This window comes from Lonchura striata, chromosome 3, assembly GCF_050655825.1.
Source record: "Lonchura striata isolate lonStrDom1 chromosome 3, ASM5065582v1, whole genome shotgun sequence".
Lineage (NCBI taxonomy): Eukaryota > Metazoa > Chordata > Aves > Passeriformes > Estrildidae > Lonchura > Lonchura striata.
The window spans coordinates 34229082-34249494 of record NC_140705.1 but is presented as its reverse complement, the minus strand read 5'-3'; the positions used below and the strand labels follow the sequence as shown (position 1 = coordinate 34249494).

The following is a 20413-nucleotide window of genomic DNA, read 5'->3' as shown; positions in this document are numbered from 1 at the left end:
AATACTGCTTGTATTAGACACACGGTTAATTACCGTGTAATAATTTCTTAACTTTCCATTAAATATTTTTAGCAGCTATTGACCTTGCCAAAAATCTCTCCCTTTACCCTCAGAGATAAAATCAGCACCAGTTTCAAGGCTACAGAGTTAAGATAATTCTAAGAACCAAAATTATAATACTTTACACACTTCTAATTTGGCCTGGTTCAACAGCTCTCCAAGGCAGAAAGTGTAACTTTAGCAAATAGCAGAAACAGAACTAATTACTTATTTTAGAATTAATAACTTGTGGCGTAGACTATGAGTCATTTCCTTGCAGAACTGAATATTTTTACTCATCAAATTTGCTCAAGGAGTGATTATCTTGAAGACGGAGAGGCTTTTTTTCCCAGAACAAGTTTAAAGACACATTAATATCTTTTAAGACCAAGTCTCAGATGATTCACTGATAAATCATTACAGCCACTTGGAGAATGAAGTTTGTGTAACATAACTGTAGCTAACAAACTGCATCACAACAGAAGAAAAGAAAAACAACAGAAAATATTTATTAACAGAATAAGTGCATCATATAATATCTTAACAGAGCAAAGGTTTGCATTTATTTTCTCAAATGGCTTGTCATTTTGCACAGTTAAAAATATTCTAAAGTATTGTGTCAGAATTTTGTAGATGGGACTATCTGCAGTAATCTGTGCTTTAAAATTGGAAGCAGTTTATTAAATTTCTATAGATGCCAAACACAAGACACTTGAAAAAAAAATATTGCCCAGAATTTCTAGATACATGCAAAAAATGGAGCCAACATTTAAACACTTTAAGTCTGAGATTCTTTTGTTTAATTTTTTTCCCAGTGGAGAACAGCCTTTGCAGGAATACAAAAAAAAAAAAGATCAGGTTTGAGAAATTCCCTTTACTCACTACATTCTTGGTGATCCAGTGTACTGGGAGGTTCATACTGCCAAGCTTTTTGGTTAGAACATGGATCTGCTGCTTTCCAAGAACCCTGAATGAACAGAAGCATAATTCCTGCAAATTCAGGCATGGACTGCAGATAAGGGTCAAAACCCCTGCCTGCTAGCAGTCCCTGCCACAGCCTGAGTCCACTCACAGCCCTTTCCCTGTTGCTGTTGGCTGGGAAGCAAAGCCTTATCTTTAAAAGTGAAAAATTGTTCATGAAACTTGTGAATTTCACATCTTAATTCATACTATTAAGTGTCTACCATCTGCCTACTTTTTCTCACAATAGGTGCCTCTGCTACCTTGCAGCCATTTTATCTGTTACTTTGCACACTTTCTTTATCCCTTGCATACCATCTCCATCTTCCTGGCCTTCCATACCATCTTCTTGTTCTTTCTTTCTGTTTTATTTGCTTTTTGTTTCCAGGTCATCCCTTATCAGCAGAATAGAAAGAACTCCCCAGCTGCTTCTCTCCTCACGTGGATAAGATGTTTCTGGTTTGTTTTTTTTTTTTTATTTAAGCAATGTTCATGCTGATTCATACTCCATATCAACACATATATCTGCAAAATTAAGATGGTAAATCTTAAGGAGCCAAGGAGTTTCTTTAAGCAATTATTATAACATTGGGTAGTCTACACCTGATATAACAGAAAGAATTTTCCTACATTATGTTGTGCTTTTCTTTTGTTAATACAAACTTAGACTTAATTTTTCACACTGCAGATAACCCCGTTGACTTCCACTGTGTGTCTCAGGACCTCAGATTAAACACATGCACAAATACCTTGCAGAAGCTGGTCTGGGTGTGTTAATGGCTTGCATATGAGGTTTATCTTTGGCCCTGAAAAAAACTTACTTGTTGACTTCATAAATTCCAGTAGCCCTCTAAGAGAAAAGAGATTTGCCTGAAGTTGCTTTTTTCCTAAAACCAGGAATACAGTTAAAGAAAAAGATCTACAATACAAACTCTTATGGAAAAGAATTAGTATTGATGAGAACAAGTTATGCATAGCCTGGTACCTGAGAGAGGAAAAATCCCTGAGGTAAACATCACAAGGGCTGGAAACCCAGCCTTGCTGCTGGTGTCCTAGACAACAGCAAGATCTGATCTACTGGGATCATATATTCCTCCTCATATTTTCTCATTGGCAATTAGATAGTAACCACAGGTTTTTAAGAAAATCTGAAATGACTCAGAAATTCTTGTCCCATTTGCAGTGGTGGGTAACCACAGTTTTTAAGAAAATCTGAGATGACTCAGAAATTCTTGTCCCATTTGCAGTGGTGGGTACCCAGAGCTCTATTCAGGACATTGAATTCCTGGGATTACGTGTAAGTACTTGATTTGTGAACTATTCCAGAGGTCCCTGTAGTAGGTAATCACAATGCCTACATAGAGCATTTATTTCTCTGTTAGACCAAGTGGAAGACAAAAATGCCTACCATGCCAAGACAACAGGAAAAACATTTTGTCTGTGTCTTCTTCTACCTTCATTCCCTGAAGGAATGAAGGTAGAAGACAACACCAAAAAGGTGCTGACAACACCAAAACTCAGTCAAAACAAGACGTGCTCTCCAACCCTGTATATTTGCAAGTGTTTGTGCATGGACACAGAGGTTTGTTTTTTTGTTTTAAATTAATTTTTATGTTGCTCTGGCCAACCTCTTTAATCTCTTAGTACTACAAAATGAAGTCTACTAGACTGAGCATCTAGTATTTATTCTCTGAATAGAAAGAGTTTATATCAACCTGGTATGGAAACTTCAGATTGTGGCTGAGATATTTACAGCAGATGAATATTATAACAAGACCATTTGGAAGCTGACATTAAACATTTTTCATTCTTACCTTGCTCCCAATTCCCAAAGTGATAAAGAAATAGATTTTATTTCTTCTTTAGGTGTGCTCTTTAGGAGCACACCTAAACAAGACTCAATAAAACAAGAAATTTACTAGCCCCCTTATCTTGATCAGTTTTTGACCCAAATCAACAATGATAATAATTGTAAATATATCTATGGACCTGGGTTGTCCTGTATTAGATTAATTATGTGGTGTCTTATTTGTCACAGTAAATATGGAAAAAGGCACTTAAGAAAAACATTACAGACCTGACTAAAAAATACTATAAATCTGTTGCATAGAGAGTATTAAATACAGGACTGAGGTGATTTAAAATTACTGTCAGCAAAGCCACATGTGTTAATAGAGACGTTAATAACAATAAAAAATAATTAACCCTAAAATCTTAGAGATTTATTTCTAAACTTTAAAAATTATTATTAGTTTTCTGCAAACAATACACAAAATAAAATTAAAACATTATAAAGGAAGAAAAGTTGCATGTTCCTTGGAAAGGCTGAAATTAAAAGAAATATTTTCCTTTAAAGTCAGATCTCTTCCAATGAATGAAGTATTGTTAGGGTTATGATATGGAAGCAAGTCTTAAATTTTTATGCTTTGGCAATAATAGGACAAAGTTGCCTGCACATTCAATGTGTCAGGTTGTATACTTTCAACCATATACCAAAAAAAGGGTTATTTAAAATCATGTTATTTCATCAAAAGATATAAGCATGTTTTAAAGATTCCAACAAACAAAAATTATTTTAAAATCTTGTATTTTTTTCCTCCTGCATAGGAAGAAAATGTATTTTGGTCAGCATAAACTTATGGTAAAAAATTAAATATTACAGTGGTGAATAATCTGAAAGTATTGAAACTGAAAGGATATTATCAGAAAGGCACAGTATTTTTTATGTTATTAGATTAACATAGCACCATAAAAATTCTATGTACTTCAAAATCTTGGCATAAAATAGTAATCAACAACATTTTTTAAGAAGGTGGTTTGTGTTTAAATGTGTAAAAGTCAAGCTCAGTTTGTGTCTCCATTAAATACATGGTTCTGCAAACATATTGTACCAAATTATTTGCTAACTACTGCTGCTGTCTAAGAAGATACCTTTTATAATATACAGGATAGTTCTACCACTCAGAAGGTGCTATAATTTAGTTGGGAGAAATTTTTTAGTTAACCCTGTGAATCATGTTGAGGTGGAGCCTGAATATAACATGATTAAAACTACACACCTTGCCAAACTGTATAAAGCCAAACTAAAATATTGATTTCCAACTCCCAGTCTAATACATACTATCCTATCTATGAAGCTGAACTCGTATAAAAGTAATTTATAAAAACGGAAGAAATGTTTAGCACCCAGAAAATATTTCATCTATGAAGCTCCAAATGATTGTCAAGTAGCCACTTCAGGAGTCAGTGACTTCTCCCAGTGGTAAAGCTAAACTTTTGACTAGAAACTAAACCTACAGCTCTCCAAATACTAATTGGAAGGCAAATGCATGTGTTTAAGATTTCTATAGCTTCTCTAAGAATGTTTAAAGGCATTGAACTATGTCCAAATGTGTCTTCTTCTAAACATAGAAACTTTAATTTATTTTTTTCTGTTTTTACTGAGCAATGAAGTGACTTTCTCTTTAAGGTGTAACCCTCAGCTACATAAATTTGTAATTTCCATGGGAGTGTTCCTGCAGCAACCAGAAGAGGAAGTTTTCCAAAATAACAATCATTAACTATAGTGCTGCTTCTCAGCATGGACCTGTGGTCTTTAGAGAATGCCAGAATAAAGTCTTGTTCTCATGCAGTTCTCTGGATCATTCTGCACAGACAGGAACATGCTATATGCACAACTTGCATTTGAAAATTGGAACAGAACCCTGAGAAAAGTAAATCCATTGGAAAAAAAATAGATATTGTTTAATAACACCAGTTTGAGATGTTTCAACTCTTCCTTTGGGGAAAAAAATGATAAACCGGTGCAGCCAATTTTTTCCTCAATAAGGACTTGAATTTATCACAATTGCAAACATAAATATAGTTTGGGATTTTAAGTGCATATCTAGGTTGATTACAATTAGAAATAGTTTGTCTGACAATTCTACCGTTCCCCTATAAATTCAGCATTCCTTAAGTCACCATAGCACTACTTGACAGCTTTGAGTTCAAGAACATTCTGGCGTGGAGTGATGTTCTTCCAGTCACTGTTGCAGCCGCCTTTCACTCTATGGCAGCGAGGGTGCTCAGCAACTGAGGCTCGGCTCTTTTCAGCCTTGTGTGCAATTCTCATCGTTCCCATGTATCCAGAAGCAAATCTGGGCATATTTGAGAGGAGTTATTCGTACCGCTACATTGTAATCCTGCTGTTCACCATTGATGTCCACCCACTGGTGGCCTGAGTACACAGCGATGATCTTGCGTTTCCACTTCTTTTTGTTTGGCTCCTTCAGACGGAGATAGATGCCAGATCCTGTGGAGCCAGGCTCAGCATCACAGTACTGATAAAACAGATCATTGGACTCATCAGAAATGCTACAAAATCTATAGACCAGCTGCCCAGACCGATCATTGTCAAAACCTGAGAAGTGGATCATGCTCCCAGGCATCATTTTGATTGTTGGGCTGATCCCCAGCTCCATGTATTTCCTTTTGTGGGGACGCTTGAGCTCAAGAACAGCATAATCATAATCCAGTGCAATATCCCCAGAGACACCCTTAAACCAGCCTTTTGGGATGTGAGTGCTCTTCACCCGGGTCCACTGGAAGGAGGGCATGCCATCTGAGGTACCTTGCTTCCTCCCAGATCCCCGCTGCTTTCTCTCATCACCTTTGGATCGTTGCCTTAATTCTGTGGTGGCTTTGGGATCCTCTTTGGCCGCAGAAATTTCTCTCCTACTTCTCTTAGCACCTTTGCGTTTCCTGCCATTGCCTCTGGACTTTGTCTTCATCAGGCCCACCCTCAGTCTTTTGCTGCCCTTAACATAATCCTTGCCATTGTGCAGGCAGTGGGCTGCTGTCAGCACATGCTTGGGGGAAATGAGAATGCCACTGCAGCCCGTGGAGATCTTCACAACTGTGTTGAATGGAAAGTTGGTCATAAACCTCTTGTCATAGATGCTGAACCTACTGTCTGTGCCATAGATCTGCCTCTTCTTTCTCAGAGGTCTTTGTGTGGTTGTGTTTGCAGCTGGGTCAGGCACTGCTCCGAGGACATTCACTTCAGTCAGGGTCCGTGTGCCGTTTTCGAAAACAGTCTCATAGGATAAGAGGCTCTTCAAGTCAGACAAGCTTGGCACTGGCAGTTTTCTTTGACATTCAATTCCACATACACTGTTCAGCTCTAATTTGGTTTTTGCTTCAAATTTAGGGCTGTCAAGGGAGAAAGTTCTTTCTCTCACAATCTGGGGAATCTTCTTTAAGTGCCAAGTAAAATCTTGTTCAGTTTCTGTTCCATTACTGAGACCCAATATAGGTAGGAAAATTAGGAATAGCAGTAACATGTGCTCCATTTTATTTTACTTTTTTCTAAAACAAGAAAGAGAGATTTGAAAATACACTTTGGAAATATATACCGTTATCTTATTATCTTCTAAGTATAATCATGCAATTTTAGAACTGACATCAGTGGAGCAGAATTCTACAATCTGCTCAAAATAGAAGTGCCTCAGATAGTCCTTGTATTGCCTCTGACTTTTCCAATCGTTTCTAGAAAGATGGATGCAGATAATTCAGCCAGCATCCATGCTGAGCTACCTACTGGAAGATGAAACCATCTGAGTTTTACCTGTTTTTCCCTCAGTGGAGAGTCTGGGTCATTCCACTTGGTAGATCATCCTGGTTTTATTTATTTCAAAGGTATGCAGTTACATATTAAGTTTCTGTTTCTCTTTTCTACAGCTATATAGTTGAAGGTAGAACACACTTGAAAACCCTCAGTGTATTCAAAAGTTGAGATCTAAGCAGACATGGATAGACATACTACACTCATGAGACTTAGGAATCCTTGGGAAACCAAACCGATTTTGCTCTTTCATGCAATGGCCAAAACATGGCTTTAGCTGACTTAAAAGTCAGCAAAGGTTCCCCATTACACACCCAGCTGATAACTATGAATCTGCCTGTATGAAAAATGGCACTTTGCTAACCACTATTCCAAGGAACCAAGGTCTTCCAGGATAGACAGAAAAATGAGGAAGGGAGAATGTTGCTGATGTAGAGGAGTTTCCTGGTTTTATATCCATGCAGCAAAGCACAGCTGAGTAGGAGGGACAAGTTTGGTTACTCATCACATTTTTCAGGATCCCACAAAGGCTGTAGGAACTGTGCTGTCTGTGCCTTATGGTCACATGTAGAATGACCCACCTAGATGGGGTGATCCACCACACCAAGAGCTAATACTTTAAATGGGAAAGAGAAAAAACAGTATTATTCCCATCTCTAGTTGGGAAACATGCAGGAAAAATGTAACATTGTTAGAAGTCTGAGGCAGAGCCAGAAACTGAACCCAGAACTCTTGATTCTGAACTCAAAACATTACTGAAAAGACCATTTTTCTCTTTTGGCAGCACTGATGTCAATGGCATTATCCAACTACTGGCAGCTGCCACTGGGAAACCTGTGCTCGGTTCCAACATCCTTCATTCCAATTACATGGAAACCTCAGCAGTGAAGAAAGAAAGGGTCTATGATTAAACTTAAAAAGCCAAGCAATTCAAGGATTTGTATGTGGTTTAGCTCTCTGGTTTACATTGCAGTGGCAGTGTAGGCCAGAGCAAACGTAACCACTTTCCTTAATTTTAGTTTAGAATAGTAGAAGTGGTGCTCTCCAGTGAAACAGTCTGGCTACAGGCTAACTGAAGGTCTAGCATGAAAGATAGGGGTGTATGGAAAAAGCAGTGTGAAACATTGCCTTCAAAGCTGCATAATGGACCAGTGACTCCTATGATTTTTAAGGCATTTTTACCCTATAGACATATTTGTTGTCTATAATAAGTAATATTTATAATTTTTTTAGTTACATAACACTACAGTTCAACCACAGCTTGTTGCTCCTGATGCCAAGAAGAGGCTGGATTTGTTTTAGCATAGTTTTAACACTTTCCACCTCTGCCAGATGGAACACCAACTTTGAAATGGAGTCCACTTACTAGGAGATATATATAGATAGATACATTTTAGAATACAAGGAAACCCTCCCTGGCTTTAAAGTAACTAATTCAGGTTTTGGAGAAGATGTGTGGACTTTCCTAAGACATCTGGAGATTACAGTGACTCACAGATCTGAGCTCCGGGGTGTATGTGGTCATATGAAAAGATATCTGACAGTTTTGAAAGCAGAGCTGGGGAATCACCCCAGACACAAGATTTTGTAGAAGGACACCAGGTGTTCACACTAGTCTAGTTTATTGGTATAGCAGAAATGTGCACATTTAAACATTAACTTTGATATACAAAGTTAACTTTACGTTGTTGGTTCAGTTATTGCTCAATTAGCACTAAATCTGAGGAGGAATTACTATTTTACATATCTGTGGGTGAGCTAGAAGGTGCCAAAAAATGTTATAATGAGAGTATGAAAGTAGCTTCTTGGCCTGACCAAAGGCCTTCCTAAAATCCTGTTTCTGACACTGCCTAAATGTGTTTGCCTAGGGTAGAGGATAGAGACAGGAACAGGGCAACCAGGTATGGCCCTCCTCCCTCACAGTTTCTTAACTAACTTACAAGCAGTTGTACCTGGTGGACTTTAGAACAGAGGTAGTTTCTGTAGTGTAAGTAAACCTTACTTAATTCCTCTTTCATAGTTTGACAGTCTTCCTTTGAATACACATATCATTTTGTAGCCATAATATTCTGCATCCAGGAGTCACACATCTTAACTACATGTTGTATGAGGAAGCATCTCTGTGTCCTTATCTCCAGCCTGTCACAAACTAGCATGGTTTCAGGATAAATAATGTATTATTAATGTAGAAAATCTGTTTTAAATTTTCTTTGCCTTAATATAACTGCTGAACTAGACAGTTCTAATATCAGGCTTGAGAATTACTTTTCTATTTTTCCCTAGAATACTCCTCCCTTTCTCAGCTTTTCCTAAGGGTCTGGCTATTTGATCTTTCTCTGTAGCTGAACTTTGTGAGCCCTAAGGAAAGCTCAGTCACTAACTGCTTGTTGACATAGAAAGTCTGGGTTGATATCATTCCACTGTGATGGCTGATGTCTTCCCAGATGATCTCATAAGTAAATTTATAGAGAAGTCAATTTTTTTTCTTTCTGTTTTATAGAGAGACTTTCTGCAAGCAAATGGGTGGAGTACTATGGCTCCCTTCTGGCACTCTTTAGAAAGAAAAAAACAAAGCACAGAACCTTCCATAGATCCCTTGCAGCCCTCCATTTGAAACACAATACTCAAGTGCTCACTACTTACAAAGGCAGTCTTGGAAGCTAAATTCATTTATAATGAACCACTTGTCACTGGGAATGAACTAACTATACTTCAGGATAACTGGAAGAAGTTCAAGGAACTTGATAAACATGGTAATTCTCATTACAGACCAGAGCAGTGGTTCTGCTAGGCAGCTTTGTCATTTCCAGCCATGCATTTAAGATCTATTTACTAACCCCATCTCTACTGTTTAGGGGAGGCTAAATCCAAGCATGATCAATGTCAGCAGTTGCCATGGCCCAGCACAGGCTGCTGGCTAAAGGGAAACACAGGGCTCCTCTTGCCAGATGATGAGGACAGAAATGTGTAGATGGGTGCAAAGATAAGTTCAGGGTGAGAGAAAGGGAGAGAGAATACAGCCTCCAGGAGAAGGAGGAAATGTCCTGAGAAGGATTCATGCTGACTGTAAGAAAAAAAACCCTCAATTACCCATTCTCCACTCCTCCTCCACCCCAAGATGCTCTGCCCTCTCCTTTCCTTCACTCCTTTTCCATACAGATTTTGGATTGGCTTACAGTAATTGAAATTCTTGAGTCAGCTCTTTAAGATACGATGAATTGGCTTAAGAGAAGACAAGATGGAAACTAGAAAGAGAGAGATCCCCAGCTCTGAATGTTGAAATTCTTCCTCCAGTTTCCAAACTCAGCTGATAACTTTGGTGGCATTCCAGCCACTAGGCATATACATACAAATAAAACTACTTCTAGTTCTTCTCATTTCTTGCTTTCAAAATTAAACCTTTCTGCACCTATACGAAAAAAAAACCAACTACCTAATTTTTGAGGATATCCTTCCAATATTTTGTCTTACTTTACTCCAGCTGAATGCACGTCAGATGCTCAGGAAAAGGCTTATAGTCAAGCCGAACTAGAATAGGTTTCTCTTCAGGCTATCATAAAAGAAATTTACATGCCAGTGTAGCTCAGACAGAAGAACAATTCAGTCCCACTTCCTGACAGTGTTTTATCTTGGTCTGTTCAGTGCAGCCTCTACCCTGGGGTTTCCTTCTTCTTGTAGAAAAGTTGACACATTTCAAACTAAGCTTACACAATTTAAAATCCATTTTCTAACCCCTAAAATAACAGAGGCTTCTATAGTACCCATCTCCTTTAACTGCTTTTGGTCTCATTCTTGAAATGACCTGGAAGTTGGAATTCACTGTTCTACTCTGACAAAGCAAAACAGAGAACAAATTTTTGATATCTCACACTCCCTGGAAGAAAACATTGCCCTAATCTTACCCACCACTGCTTCCCCTTCCCTCCTCCAGGTGCGCTCACTCTATACAGTGGTGTAAGGATGTTGTCCTCCTCTCTGATCTGAGAAAAAAAAAACCCTACTGCGGCTCCTGTCTCTTGCAAAAATTTAGGCAGCTTCAGTACTCATAGGAAGAGCTAATTTTACACGGCAGGCGTGACAGCTCATTCCTGAAATCCGCCGGGCGGGGAAAAGGAAGGACCGCCAGCAAGCGGCGCAGTGCCCGCCGCGGCCGCGGGGCGGCGCTCCCGCAGCGCCGGCAGCGGCTCCGCGCCCGCTCCAGCCCCGCGCCCCTCCCGCGGCCGGGATCCGCTCCCCGCTCCCCTCCCGCGGCCGGGATCCGCTCCCCGCGCCCCTCCCGCGGCCGGGATCCGCTCCCCGCTCCCCTCTCTCGGCCGGGATCGCTCCCCGCTCCCCTCCCTCGGCCGGGATCGCTCCCCGCTCCCCTCCCGCGGCCGGGATCCGCTCCCCGCTCCCTCCCGCGGCCGGGATCCGCTCCCCGCTCCCCTCCCGCGGCCGCGATCCGCTCCCCGCTCCCCTCCCTCGGCCGGGATCCGCTCCCCGCTCCCCTCTCTCGGCCGGGATCCGCTCCCCGCTCCCCTCTCTCGGCCGGGATCGCTCCCCGCTCCCCTCCCTCGGCCGGGATCGCTCCCCGCTCCCCTCCCTCGGCCGGGATCGCTCCCCGCTCCCCTCCCGCCGCCGGGATCCGCTCCCCGCGCCCCTCCCGCGGCCGGGATCCGCTCCCCGCTCCCCTCCCGCGGCCGGGATCGCTCCGCTCTCCGCCCTCCCCGCTCCCCGCTCCGCGCTCCCCTCCCGCGGCCGGGATCGCTCCCCGCTCCCCGCTCCGCGCTCCCCTCCCGCAGCCGGGATCGCTCCGCTCTCCGCCCGCCCCGCTCCCCGCTCCGTGCTCCCCGCTCCCCTCCCGCAGCCGGGATCGCTCCGCTCTCCGGCCTCCCCGCTCCCCGCTCCCCGCTCCCCTCCCGCGGCCGGGATCGCTCCCCGCTCCCCGCTCCGCCGCGCCGGGAGGAGGCGGACGGGAAGGAGGTCGCGCCCAGGCCACTGTTCTACTGCTGAGCGGCTCCGGGGGTCCAGCCCTGCCAGCCGGGCAGCGGGTGGGCACAGACCGGGAACCGGCCAGGGAACGGCCGGGACGGGAGGGCTTTGCCGGGATGGCCGCCTTCCCTCTGCCCTCTCCGCTTTGCTGGCCGCTCCTATGTGTTCGCGCGTGAAAGCCCAGGGCTGTCCTGGAAGGAGAGGAGGATTTGGAGAGTAAGCCTTTATCTCTCCTTAAGCCTTCCCTGGTCCTGCTTTCCACAGGAGGCTCTGCTTCTCCGCGCCTGGTCCGAAGGAAATTCCCGTCTCTACAAAGCCTGCAAGTTAAATACCTTGGCACGGCTCTTTTATTTTTGCTATTCCAAGACAAATCTACTTCCAGCAGTGACGAATCTGGATGAAATTAGTGTCAATTCCAGAGGAGCGCGGAGATGGTAGCGCTAATACTGAGGGGATGAATTAGAATTAAAGGAGTTTGTTTTGAAGGGTCAGGAGGCTCCTTGTTTGCTCCTCGCAGAAGGTACAGCACAGACACAAACCCCCAAAAACCCAATAAATATGCCCCTTGCCTCAGTCCCGTTAAGCCGTCTTGTGAAACCGGTTTCAAATATGAAAAAATAAGGACCAGATAAATGCGTGGCGTTTTAGTCCTATCAAAAATATATCCATCAGGCTAAAGAGGCAGGAACTTTACACAAAACATCTCAGCTGCCAGTCTCAAGGTACTGACATCGCTCAGCACCATCATTTTTTAGAAAACGACCCGCATAGAAAGAATGACATCGCAAAAAAACTATCACCTTAGAGATGCTGGTTATCTCGCACTGGCCGGTCCCCCTCAGCCCCCGTTCCCAGCTCCGCTCCTGCCCACCCAGGTCTCTGGGGGCTGCCTCTTCCCCAGGGACCGACGCCGGGAAGGGTTTTGGCCATACCTGGCAGCCCGCAGGACGGACGGAGGGCAGGGCGGCCGCAGCCCCGGGGCTCAGGCTCCCGGCTCCCCGCTCCGCGCCGCTCGTCCGCCGCCCAGCGCCCGCGGCTACTGAGGACGGGGCGGGGGGAGCGGCCAGGTCTTCCCAGGCGGGGGAGGGGATGGAAAAAGAAAAAAAAAAAAAGGGGGGGGGAAGAAATAGAAGGCGAGAGGGAGGAAGCCGAGGGGGAGGGCCGAGGGGAGCGGAGGCAGATCCTGGTGTCTCCTCGGATGGGAAGGGAAGAGAGGAAGGGGCTCTGCCTGCGGAGCGGGGAGGCGCATCGCCCCGGCGGCGGCTTCCTCTGGGCGCCGGGCGCGGGGCCGGGTGCCCCGCACGGGGATGGGGCGGGAGAGGCTGCCGGGGGGTGGGAGGCGGGGACGAGCGGCGAGGGGGAGGCACCCCGTCCCAAGGGAAGGGCAGCGGGGCTCGCACCGTGCGCTCCGCTCCACCTGCGCGGGCGGCGGCACCGGGCGGCAGCGGGGAGCGCCGCTCCCCCGCCCCGCCGGAGCGCTCCCGGGGAAGGCGAGGAGCGGGGAATGGCGTTCCCACGGACCGTGGCCTGCCCGCTCCCCTCTGCCCTCGCCCCTGTCTCCCAGCCCCGCTCCTCCGGAGCGCTTGTTCCTCAGGGACCCTCCCTGCCCCCCTCCTCTGGACCACTCCCGCTCCTCTGGGCCTCAGAGGCCAGGTTAGAAGCACCTTCCTCCTCTCCTCGTCACACTTTGTTCCTCTTTGCCTCCCTCCTTTCCCTCGGGGTTGCTGTGGTCTCTCCTCACCAGGCAGAAAGCTTTGTGTGGAGGTCTCTCCTCCTTGGATCACCCCCTGACACTACAGCAGGGCCCTCCCCAAAGCTTTCCACTGCCACACAAACGCACAAGGTGAAACGTACCCTCACTAAGCAGGTCTGCTAGTGCTTAATCCAAGCACTTCCATTGAGTTCATCTGCTGAAAACTCATTTCATGCTAGATGAAGGCCCATTGATTTGCCAAAACCAGCAGGAAATTTGTGGCATTGCTGGAGATCAGAGTGAGATCTCCAGAGTCCAGATTCATTGTTTTAATCATAAGCATATCCTTCCTTTAAAAGTCCTAACTTCAAAAACTTAGTGGACCCAAATTTATAGAGATTGGAAATGAGGCTTTGTCCAGCAAACTGCAGCCTGCAGTTTCATTTTGAAGACTGAGGCTTATTTCTTCAAAATGTAGATTTCATTTGCAATTCTGGGTTTGTTGTTGTTTGTGTGCACAACTTAAAAACAAAGAAAAATAACAATAATATAATAATAATTCATGTGCCAGAGAAAATTACCTGAATAATTACCAATGTAATTAGCAAGGCAAGACAGAAATGTAGGCAAAGTAGTTAAGTTTTACAAATGATATATTGAACATGAGAGCTTCCACACTGGGTGAAACCAAAGGCTTTGCTAGACCAGTATCGGGTTGCATTACTGAAGGCAGTAGTTCCCTCCAGCACTTTCACTGCCACCAATATTTCAGACTCAGAGACTTTATGAGGCAGGTGCAGGTTCTATGATCTAGTAACCTTCACTGGATTTGTTTGTCGGGTTCTTGCTTGTCTTCCCTTTAACCTATATGGATCTGTAGTATCTACAGCCTGGTCTGGTAACAAATTCTCCAGGTCAAACATATCATTGTGTGAAATCTTGCCTCTTTTAGTGTCTTTTCAACCTGGCTACTGCTATCTTCATTTGATGCTCACTAGTTATCTATCATATAGTCTGTAACTCCTCTCCTACCCTGAAGAATTCTATTTAAGTTTTCTGTGCTTTACATCAAAAACTTTGCTGTTTTCCATCCTATTGCTGAAATTCAGGGACCAGAAAAGCATCTGAAGGAAGATGCAGCTAAACACTTCTTGGCCATGGCAAGGAGCAACAGCTTACTCACATTGGGCAGCTGTGTCGAGCTACAGCTGCAGCTAGGGAGGTTCAAATTGGTAATGGGGAAAAATTTCTTCACCAAAAGGAACTTGCAACACTGGAACAAATTACCCAGACAGGTTGTGGAATCACCATCCTTGGTGGTTTCCAACACTCAGTTAAACAAAGCCACAGCTGATCTGATCTAGTGTTGGCAGTAATCCTGCTTCAAGGGAAAGGTTGAGCTAGATGACCTGCAGAGGTCCCTCTCAACCAATATTTCTATGATTCTTTACCTATACAGAAGATGCAAGCAAAATATGGATATTTGTGGCAACAAAAAATATTATTTATTTTGTTCTTGGCTGATTTCTTAATACTTACTAGTACTTTTAAAATTTATTTTATATTTTTAATCTGGTGATCACCAGGTTGATGTTCTCATAGGGCCATTTTCTTAACTCCAGGACTCTCTTTCCTAAGAAGTAATGACCAGACCAGATCTTGCCATTGCCTATCTGAAGTAAGGGTCCTTTTCCTCTTGTGGAACACTTTGTATCTACACTGAACTCCACTGCAATTTTATTGTACGGTCACTCCCATAAACTTTCCTGCACATAATCAAGGTTGTCTCATATTTATTAACCTAAATAATAGCCTCATCAGGCTTTGTCACCGACTGCTCCGCTCTTTTCCAGACTATTTATGAATATGCTGAATAGTGCAGCACAAAGCAGGTTGTTATTGGTAGCCTATCATCCCTTGAAAAACTGATCCCCCTTACCCTATACTTTCTTTCTTGTTTTTCAGAAAATATGGATGCTGCAGGTTCATTTCTGTTTGTTGAACTCTGGGTCATGGGATCAGTGTGCTTTCGACCTATCAGTTATTTTAAACCATTTTTTCTTTAATTCTGTGTCATAGTTTAGCCCCAGCCAGTAATTAATCCCCCTCGCAGGTTCTCACTCACTCTCCCCACCACAGTGGGATAGGGAAGAGAATCAGAAAAAGTTAAAACCCATAGACTGAAATAACATAACTTTAATAATTGAAATAAAGTTGGACACTATGGGAACAACAACCATAGCAATATTCATAGTAAGAAAAATGAAGGTAACAAAAAAAAAAAAAAAAAAGAGGAATAAAGCTCCAGAAAGACAAGTGATGCACAACACAATTGTTCACCACCCACTGACTGAAGCCCAAGCCAGTCCTGAGCTGTGATCTGCACCTCCCAGCCAATTCCCCCCAGTTTATACACTGGGCATGATGTTCTGTGGTATGGCACATCCCTTTGTCCAGTTCAGGTCACCTGTCCTGGCCATGCTCCCTCCTGGCTTCTTGTGCCCCTCCTCACAGGCAGAGCAGGAGACACTGAAAAGTCCTTGACTCAGGGTAAGCACTGCTGAGCCACAACCAAAATATCAGTGTGTTACCAACATTGTTCTCATACTAAATCCAAAACACAGTGTTGAAACAGCTATTAGGAAGAAAATTATCTCTATCCTAGCCAAAACCAGGATGCCTGTTTCATTAATATTATATTTCGCACAATAACAATATTATACAGTATGGATCATTCTTCATAAATAATGAGAGATTAAAAAAATTAATATAGTATTTAAAATTTAAAATATTATATTTTTTAGCAAAATATAGTTTGCAAAAGATGTAAGTAATGTATATTTCAGAGTAGTGATTCTTTAAGAATATACTGTATAATATACATAGTAGGACTGTAAAAATATAATTGTTGGAAAATTTCCAGCATGCTAATTTTATCTTTCAGAAGTAATTTTATCTCATCAAAAGATTAACAACCCTTTTGGTATTTTTACATGTTTCAAAAATAAGTTTGAGATCATATACTAACTGAGAGATGTTCAATTGCAACTTTGAAAGAATGATACCTAAATTTAAAAAAAAAAAGAGTCAGATAAAAAAATAAAATTTGCATTAACATCAAGACATCAAGAATGCACTAACGTCTATCAGAATTCTTCCTGCATATCCACAAAGAATATAAAGTAAAAACTTCAAGTTTTTACCATCAGATTTGTAGCCTGGATTTGAGTGAATTCACAGAAATTTTGTAATTTTATTTTGGGGTAAATAATGCACAAAATGGGTTACAAAATGCTTCCAAGTAAGATTCTCTCAGATTTTTTTTTTTTTTTTAAGGTAGAAATCTGATATAAGAGCTTCAATTTTCCCTGCAGGGAACATACACTGAGCATGGATGTAAGTGGCTGGGCAGCTGCTCCTGGAATGTCATTTGGCCCTGCAGTGTTGGATGAACACGTGGGTCTTGCATTGCACACATCCAAAAAATATTTGATCACAGCACAACATGCCTTGTCTGCAACCTCTGAATTGTACTCCTTGTACTGCACCTACCCACAAAATATTCTTTCACATGTGAGTTAAGGGAAGACAGGCAACTCAGGAAAACTGAAACAAGGTTCATGGATGTAAAAAGAATGCAAATGCCTGTAACCAAATTAAAAGTTATTGTATTATCCACAAGAAGTCAGCTTTAATCTCTTCCCTTTTTCTCTTCAGCTCTTCTTCTACTTATGTATACAAGCACCCATATGCTTTATTCCAAAACTAATGATTACTTGGGTAGTACAGGTAACTCCCTTTTCTTCTTTAATTCTCAAGTTGAAGCTTGTGGGTACTCTTCCAGCTCAGCTGATATATGTTTTCCTTCCTTTCTACTTTTCTTATCCCAGGCAGATTTTTGGTCCTAGACTATTTTTAGTGAGTTTTAACACTTATCCAATTCCCAAACTCTAAACTTGGGGTAACTCATTGGCTCGTGATGAATGAATGTGAGATATTTCCTACTGCTTTCAGCACAAAGGGATGTGAAATACAATGGATATTTCTTACAGGATCACGAATAGTCTCCATGGTAGTGTCTCTTCTGTGGCAGCCTGTTGCCACAGAGGCCCTTTTGTTTTGTGGACCAGTGGGGTTGGTTATTGTGCTGTTCAGAGGTGCCTGTGACACAGTGCTGACCAGTTAGACTGAAACCCTGAATGAAACAGGCCTCTGTTAGAGACCCTGCCTTTGAGAACTTGAAAAAGATGCAAAAACTGCAATACATCGTGTAATTGTTTAACAGTGCACACAATGGGGACAGAGAGGATGACAAACAGCGTTGCTAGCTCTCCTGAAATGCTAGAATTCAGGAGAATTCTGCATAGACCAATGGACTATAGCAGTACAGTGAGGTATCCATTTAGAATTGGATGTATAAAGTACTGTGGTGCCAGACCCATAGCGGTTAATAATGAGTGCATTGTCATCAACACAGGAATTTACCGATAACACAAAGGAGGGATGTGAAAATTGAGGCGTCTAATTGTGACCTGATTTTCACAATATGGGTTTAAGAACTAGATATATGGCTAAGTAATAGACGTGAAAAAAACCTCACTTTGTAGCAGTGCAAACAGATGAAGTCCCATCTCTGAGTTAAAAATGTGTCAAGTTTGTGATCGAATCAAGCAGATGCAGGGAGCTCTGAGCAACCTGGTTGAGTGAAAGGAGTCCCTGTCCACAGCAGTGTGGTTGGAACAGGATCATTTTTAAGGTCCCTTACAATGCATGCTGTTCTCTGATTCTACCATTTTTTCTTCAGTGAGTCAGCAAGAAAAAATAAATGTGCCTCAGTATATGATCCACAGGAGAGATGCTTTTCTAACAGTGCAGAAAGTAAGTCAGTTAATAAACCAGGCACCACCCAGCTCCTGACTTTTAGCACATTATTATGTCCCTCCAGAGCAGCAGTTAAAAATGAAGTTGGACAGGCTCACTGTTTTAACATTTGTGCATTTAGTAGAAAAGCAGAGTTGATTGCCCACTCATCATTACTAAACAAACAAAACCTACAGTTCTTACCTGATATGTAACGTCCTGGAAATTATTTACATATATATATATATATATATATATATATATATATATATGTATATAGTTCACTTCATATCTATATGTATCTAACATTCACTTTACATATATATATATATATATATATATAAATTTTCCTTAAGGAAAATTTCCACGAGAAGAGGAACTCCTGGAGATGTGTCAGTTGGCAAATATTTTTGTGCAGGCCATGTGTTGGCAGGTTGCAAGCAGGTACTGTTAAGGAAAAAAATCCAACCCACACCATTTTTGTGAGCATAGTACTTTGAAGGAAATAGTTTCCTCCAACTGGCATTCCCATTGTACGGCCCATCAGCAGCTTTGCTGGAAATTCAGTGAATTACAGATGCTAACGCAGCATACCATGATATGGATAAATGACATATTGATGTGAGGAGAAAAGAAGTGCATGAACAAAGACTCTGAGAAGCTTTGGAAGAAACCCCAAATTTGCCTGGCTAAAGCTGGATATTCATCCCCTTCCCAAGCCTCTAAACTCCTATAATGGAAACAGCATACCACAGAGAAAAGTTAATAGAGTGACATTGACATGTTAGATAAAATTAGATTTTAGCTACCTTTGGCATGATCGATCCAAGAGAGGGGAAAGAGAATCCAGGGAAAGATGAACTGGCAAGGGACATGCCACCTAATATCACTGTTCAAACCAGCAGAGATTGAGTGGCAGTGAAATGCACATCTTAAAAAGTCTGAGAAATCAGAGGAATTAACAGCAATATGTTACTGGAAAAAATGTGACATTCAGCATAAAACATGAGTTCCAAACAGAGTATTCAACTTCCAAACAGAATATTGAAGCAGTATTCCTCCAGAAGTATGGACAAAGTAGGGAAGCATGGAGTAACTGAAATTGCATTAAAAAATACATTTAAAAAGGGGATATTGGCCCTAATTCATGGGTATTATGGAGTACAGTCTTTATTGTAAGTGTTAACTGAAGGTAATCATAAACCTTTTTACTGCCACTGTAAACATGCCCAGGAGACCAGGAGAGTACATGACTAATTTTTCAACTATAGCTGCATTAATTTAAAATTAATACAAACATGAGAGGAAAAAATACACTTAAAAAGGACCACTTACTGAAGCACATTCCAGAATGTTCTTCCATTATAAGGCTAATTCTTTTTTTTTAATTCTTAGTAAAATGTAGGTATCAGATCAGATCAGAAGGTATCCTGGTGACACTGTTTAAAAATTCCATTAACAAGCTTGAAATAGCTGGATGTTTCTGCTAAAATTATTAACAGTGTAATAACTAATAATGGTGGAAATTTTAAGGTTTCACTTTAGACTTCAAACTTAATCTTCTACTGGAATGAGCACAAGCATTTTATATCTCTCAGAGCCATAATTACTGGTAGGAAAACAACATTATATTGAGTGACAAAGCCTGTGGTGAATATGGCATCAGGGTTTCTAAGTATGCCTTGTTGCCACCCAGATAAATGTACATTACCTTTTTGCCTCTGAAGCTGGCATGGAAAACTAAGACTAAACAGCACCCAGGACATGTTTTAGTGCATCTTCTGTTTTGCACCTCATGTAGTTGTCTTCTGTGTCTTCCTGTTCATTCATGTATTCTCCCCTGTGACCACCCCTGTGTTAGGCAGGACTGGGTCATGTTGGTAACAGGGAAAGCACAGCTGCAGCTAAAGGTCTTTAGGGGGATCTTTCTTGTGGGTAATACAGGAGATGGAAGTGATCACTCATAACCATCCTTCTTGGATCACAAAGCCTCTGCATATTTCAGATGGTTTTAAAGCTGCCTGTAGGTTTTCAGTTTGCTGCTGGAATCATTTCCATATGCTAACAACCCAGTAAATAGTTCAACAAGAAGAGGAAAAGCAGAAATGCCTCGCCCTCATCAGACACCCCTTCACACTTTCTCAGTATGGATTTCTGCAGTAGCACTTGAAGACAATCACATCTCCTGACTGTAATTCCAACTATGCTAGTGCCCTAAGGATTTCTGGAGATCTAGCATCATTCCCAAGAGATTACAGGCAGATGTACCCTCAAAGGCAACCGAC

The 20413-nt window shown here is 42.2% G+C and overlaps 1 protein-coding gene across 3 annotated transcripts; it reads right to left on the bottom strand.

The window, feature by feature from the left end:
* Positions 1 to 523: 523 nt before the first annotated feature.
* PRSS35 (serine protease 35) lies at positions 524 to 12664 on the bottom strand. 3 transcript variants are annotated; one of them, XM_021546087.4, is made up of 2 exons: positions 12508 to 12664; positions 524 to 6348 (listed from the first exon to the last, which is right to left on the bottom strand). In XM_021546087.4, exon 2 carries the CDS (start codon positions 6330 to 6332, stop codon positions 5091 to 5093), a length of 1242 nt encoding a protein of 413 aa, XP_021401762.3. In that variant the 5' UTR covers positions 6333 to 6348; positions 12508 to 12664; the 3' UTR covers positions 524 to 5090. The 3 variants fall into 3 exon arrangements, with proteins under 3 accessions (XP_021401762.3, XP_085430918.1, XP_077638442.2); XM_085574792.1 differs by lacking the exon at positions 12508 to 12664 and adding an exon at positions 10507 to 10749; XM_077782316.2 differs by lacking the exon at positions 12508 to 12664 and adding an exon at positions 10511 to 10749.
* Between the last annotated feature and the right edge of the window lie 7749 nt (positions 12665 to 20413).

Coding starts and splice junctions, on each gene's coding strand:
- PRSS35 (XM_021546087.4), bottom strand. CDS start 6,332: ATGGAGCACATGTTACTGCTATTCCTAATTTTCCTACCTATATTGGGT.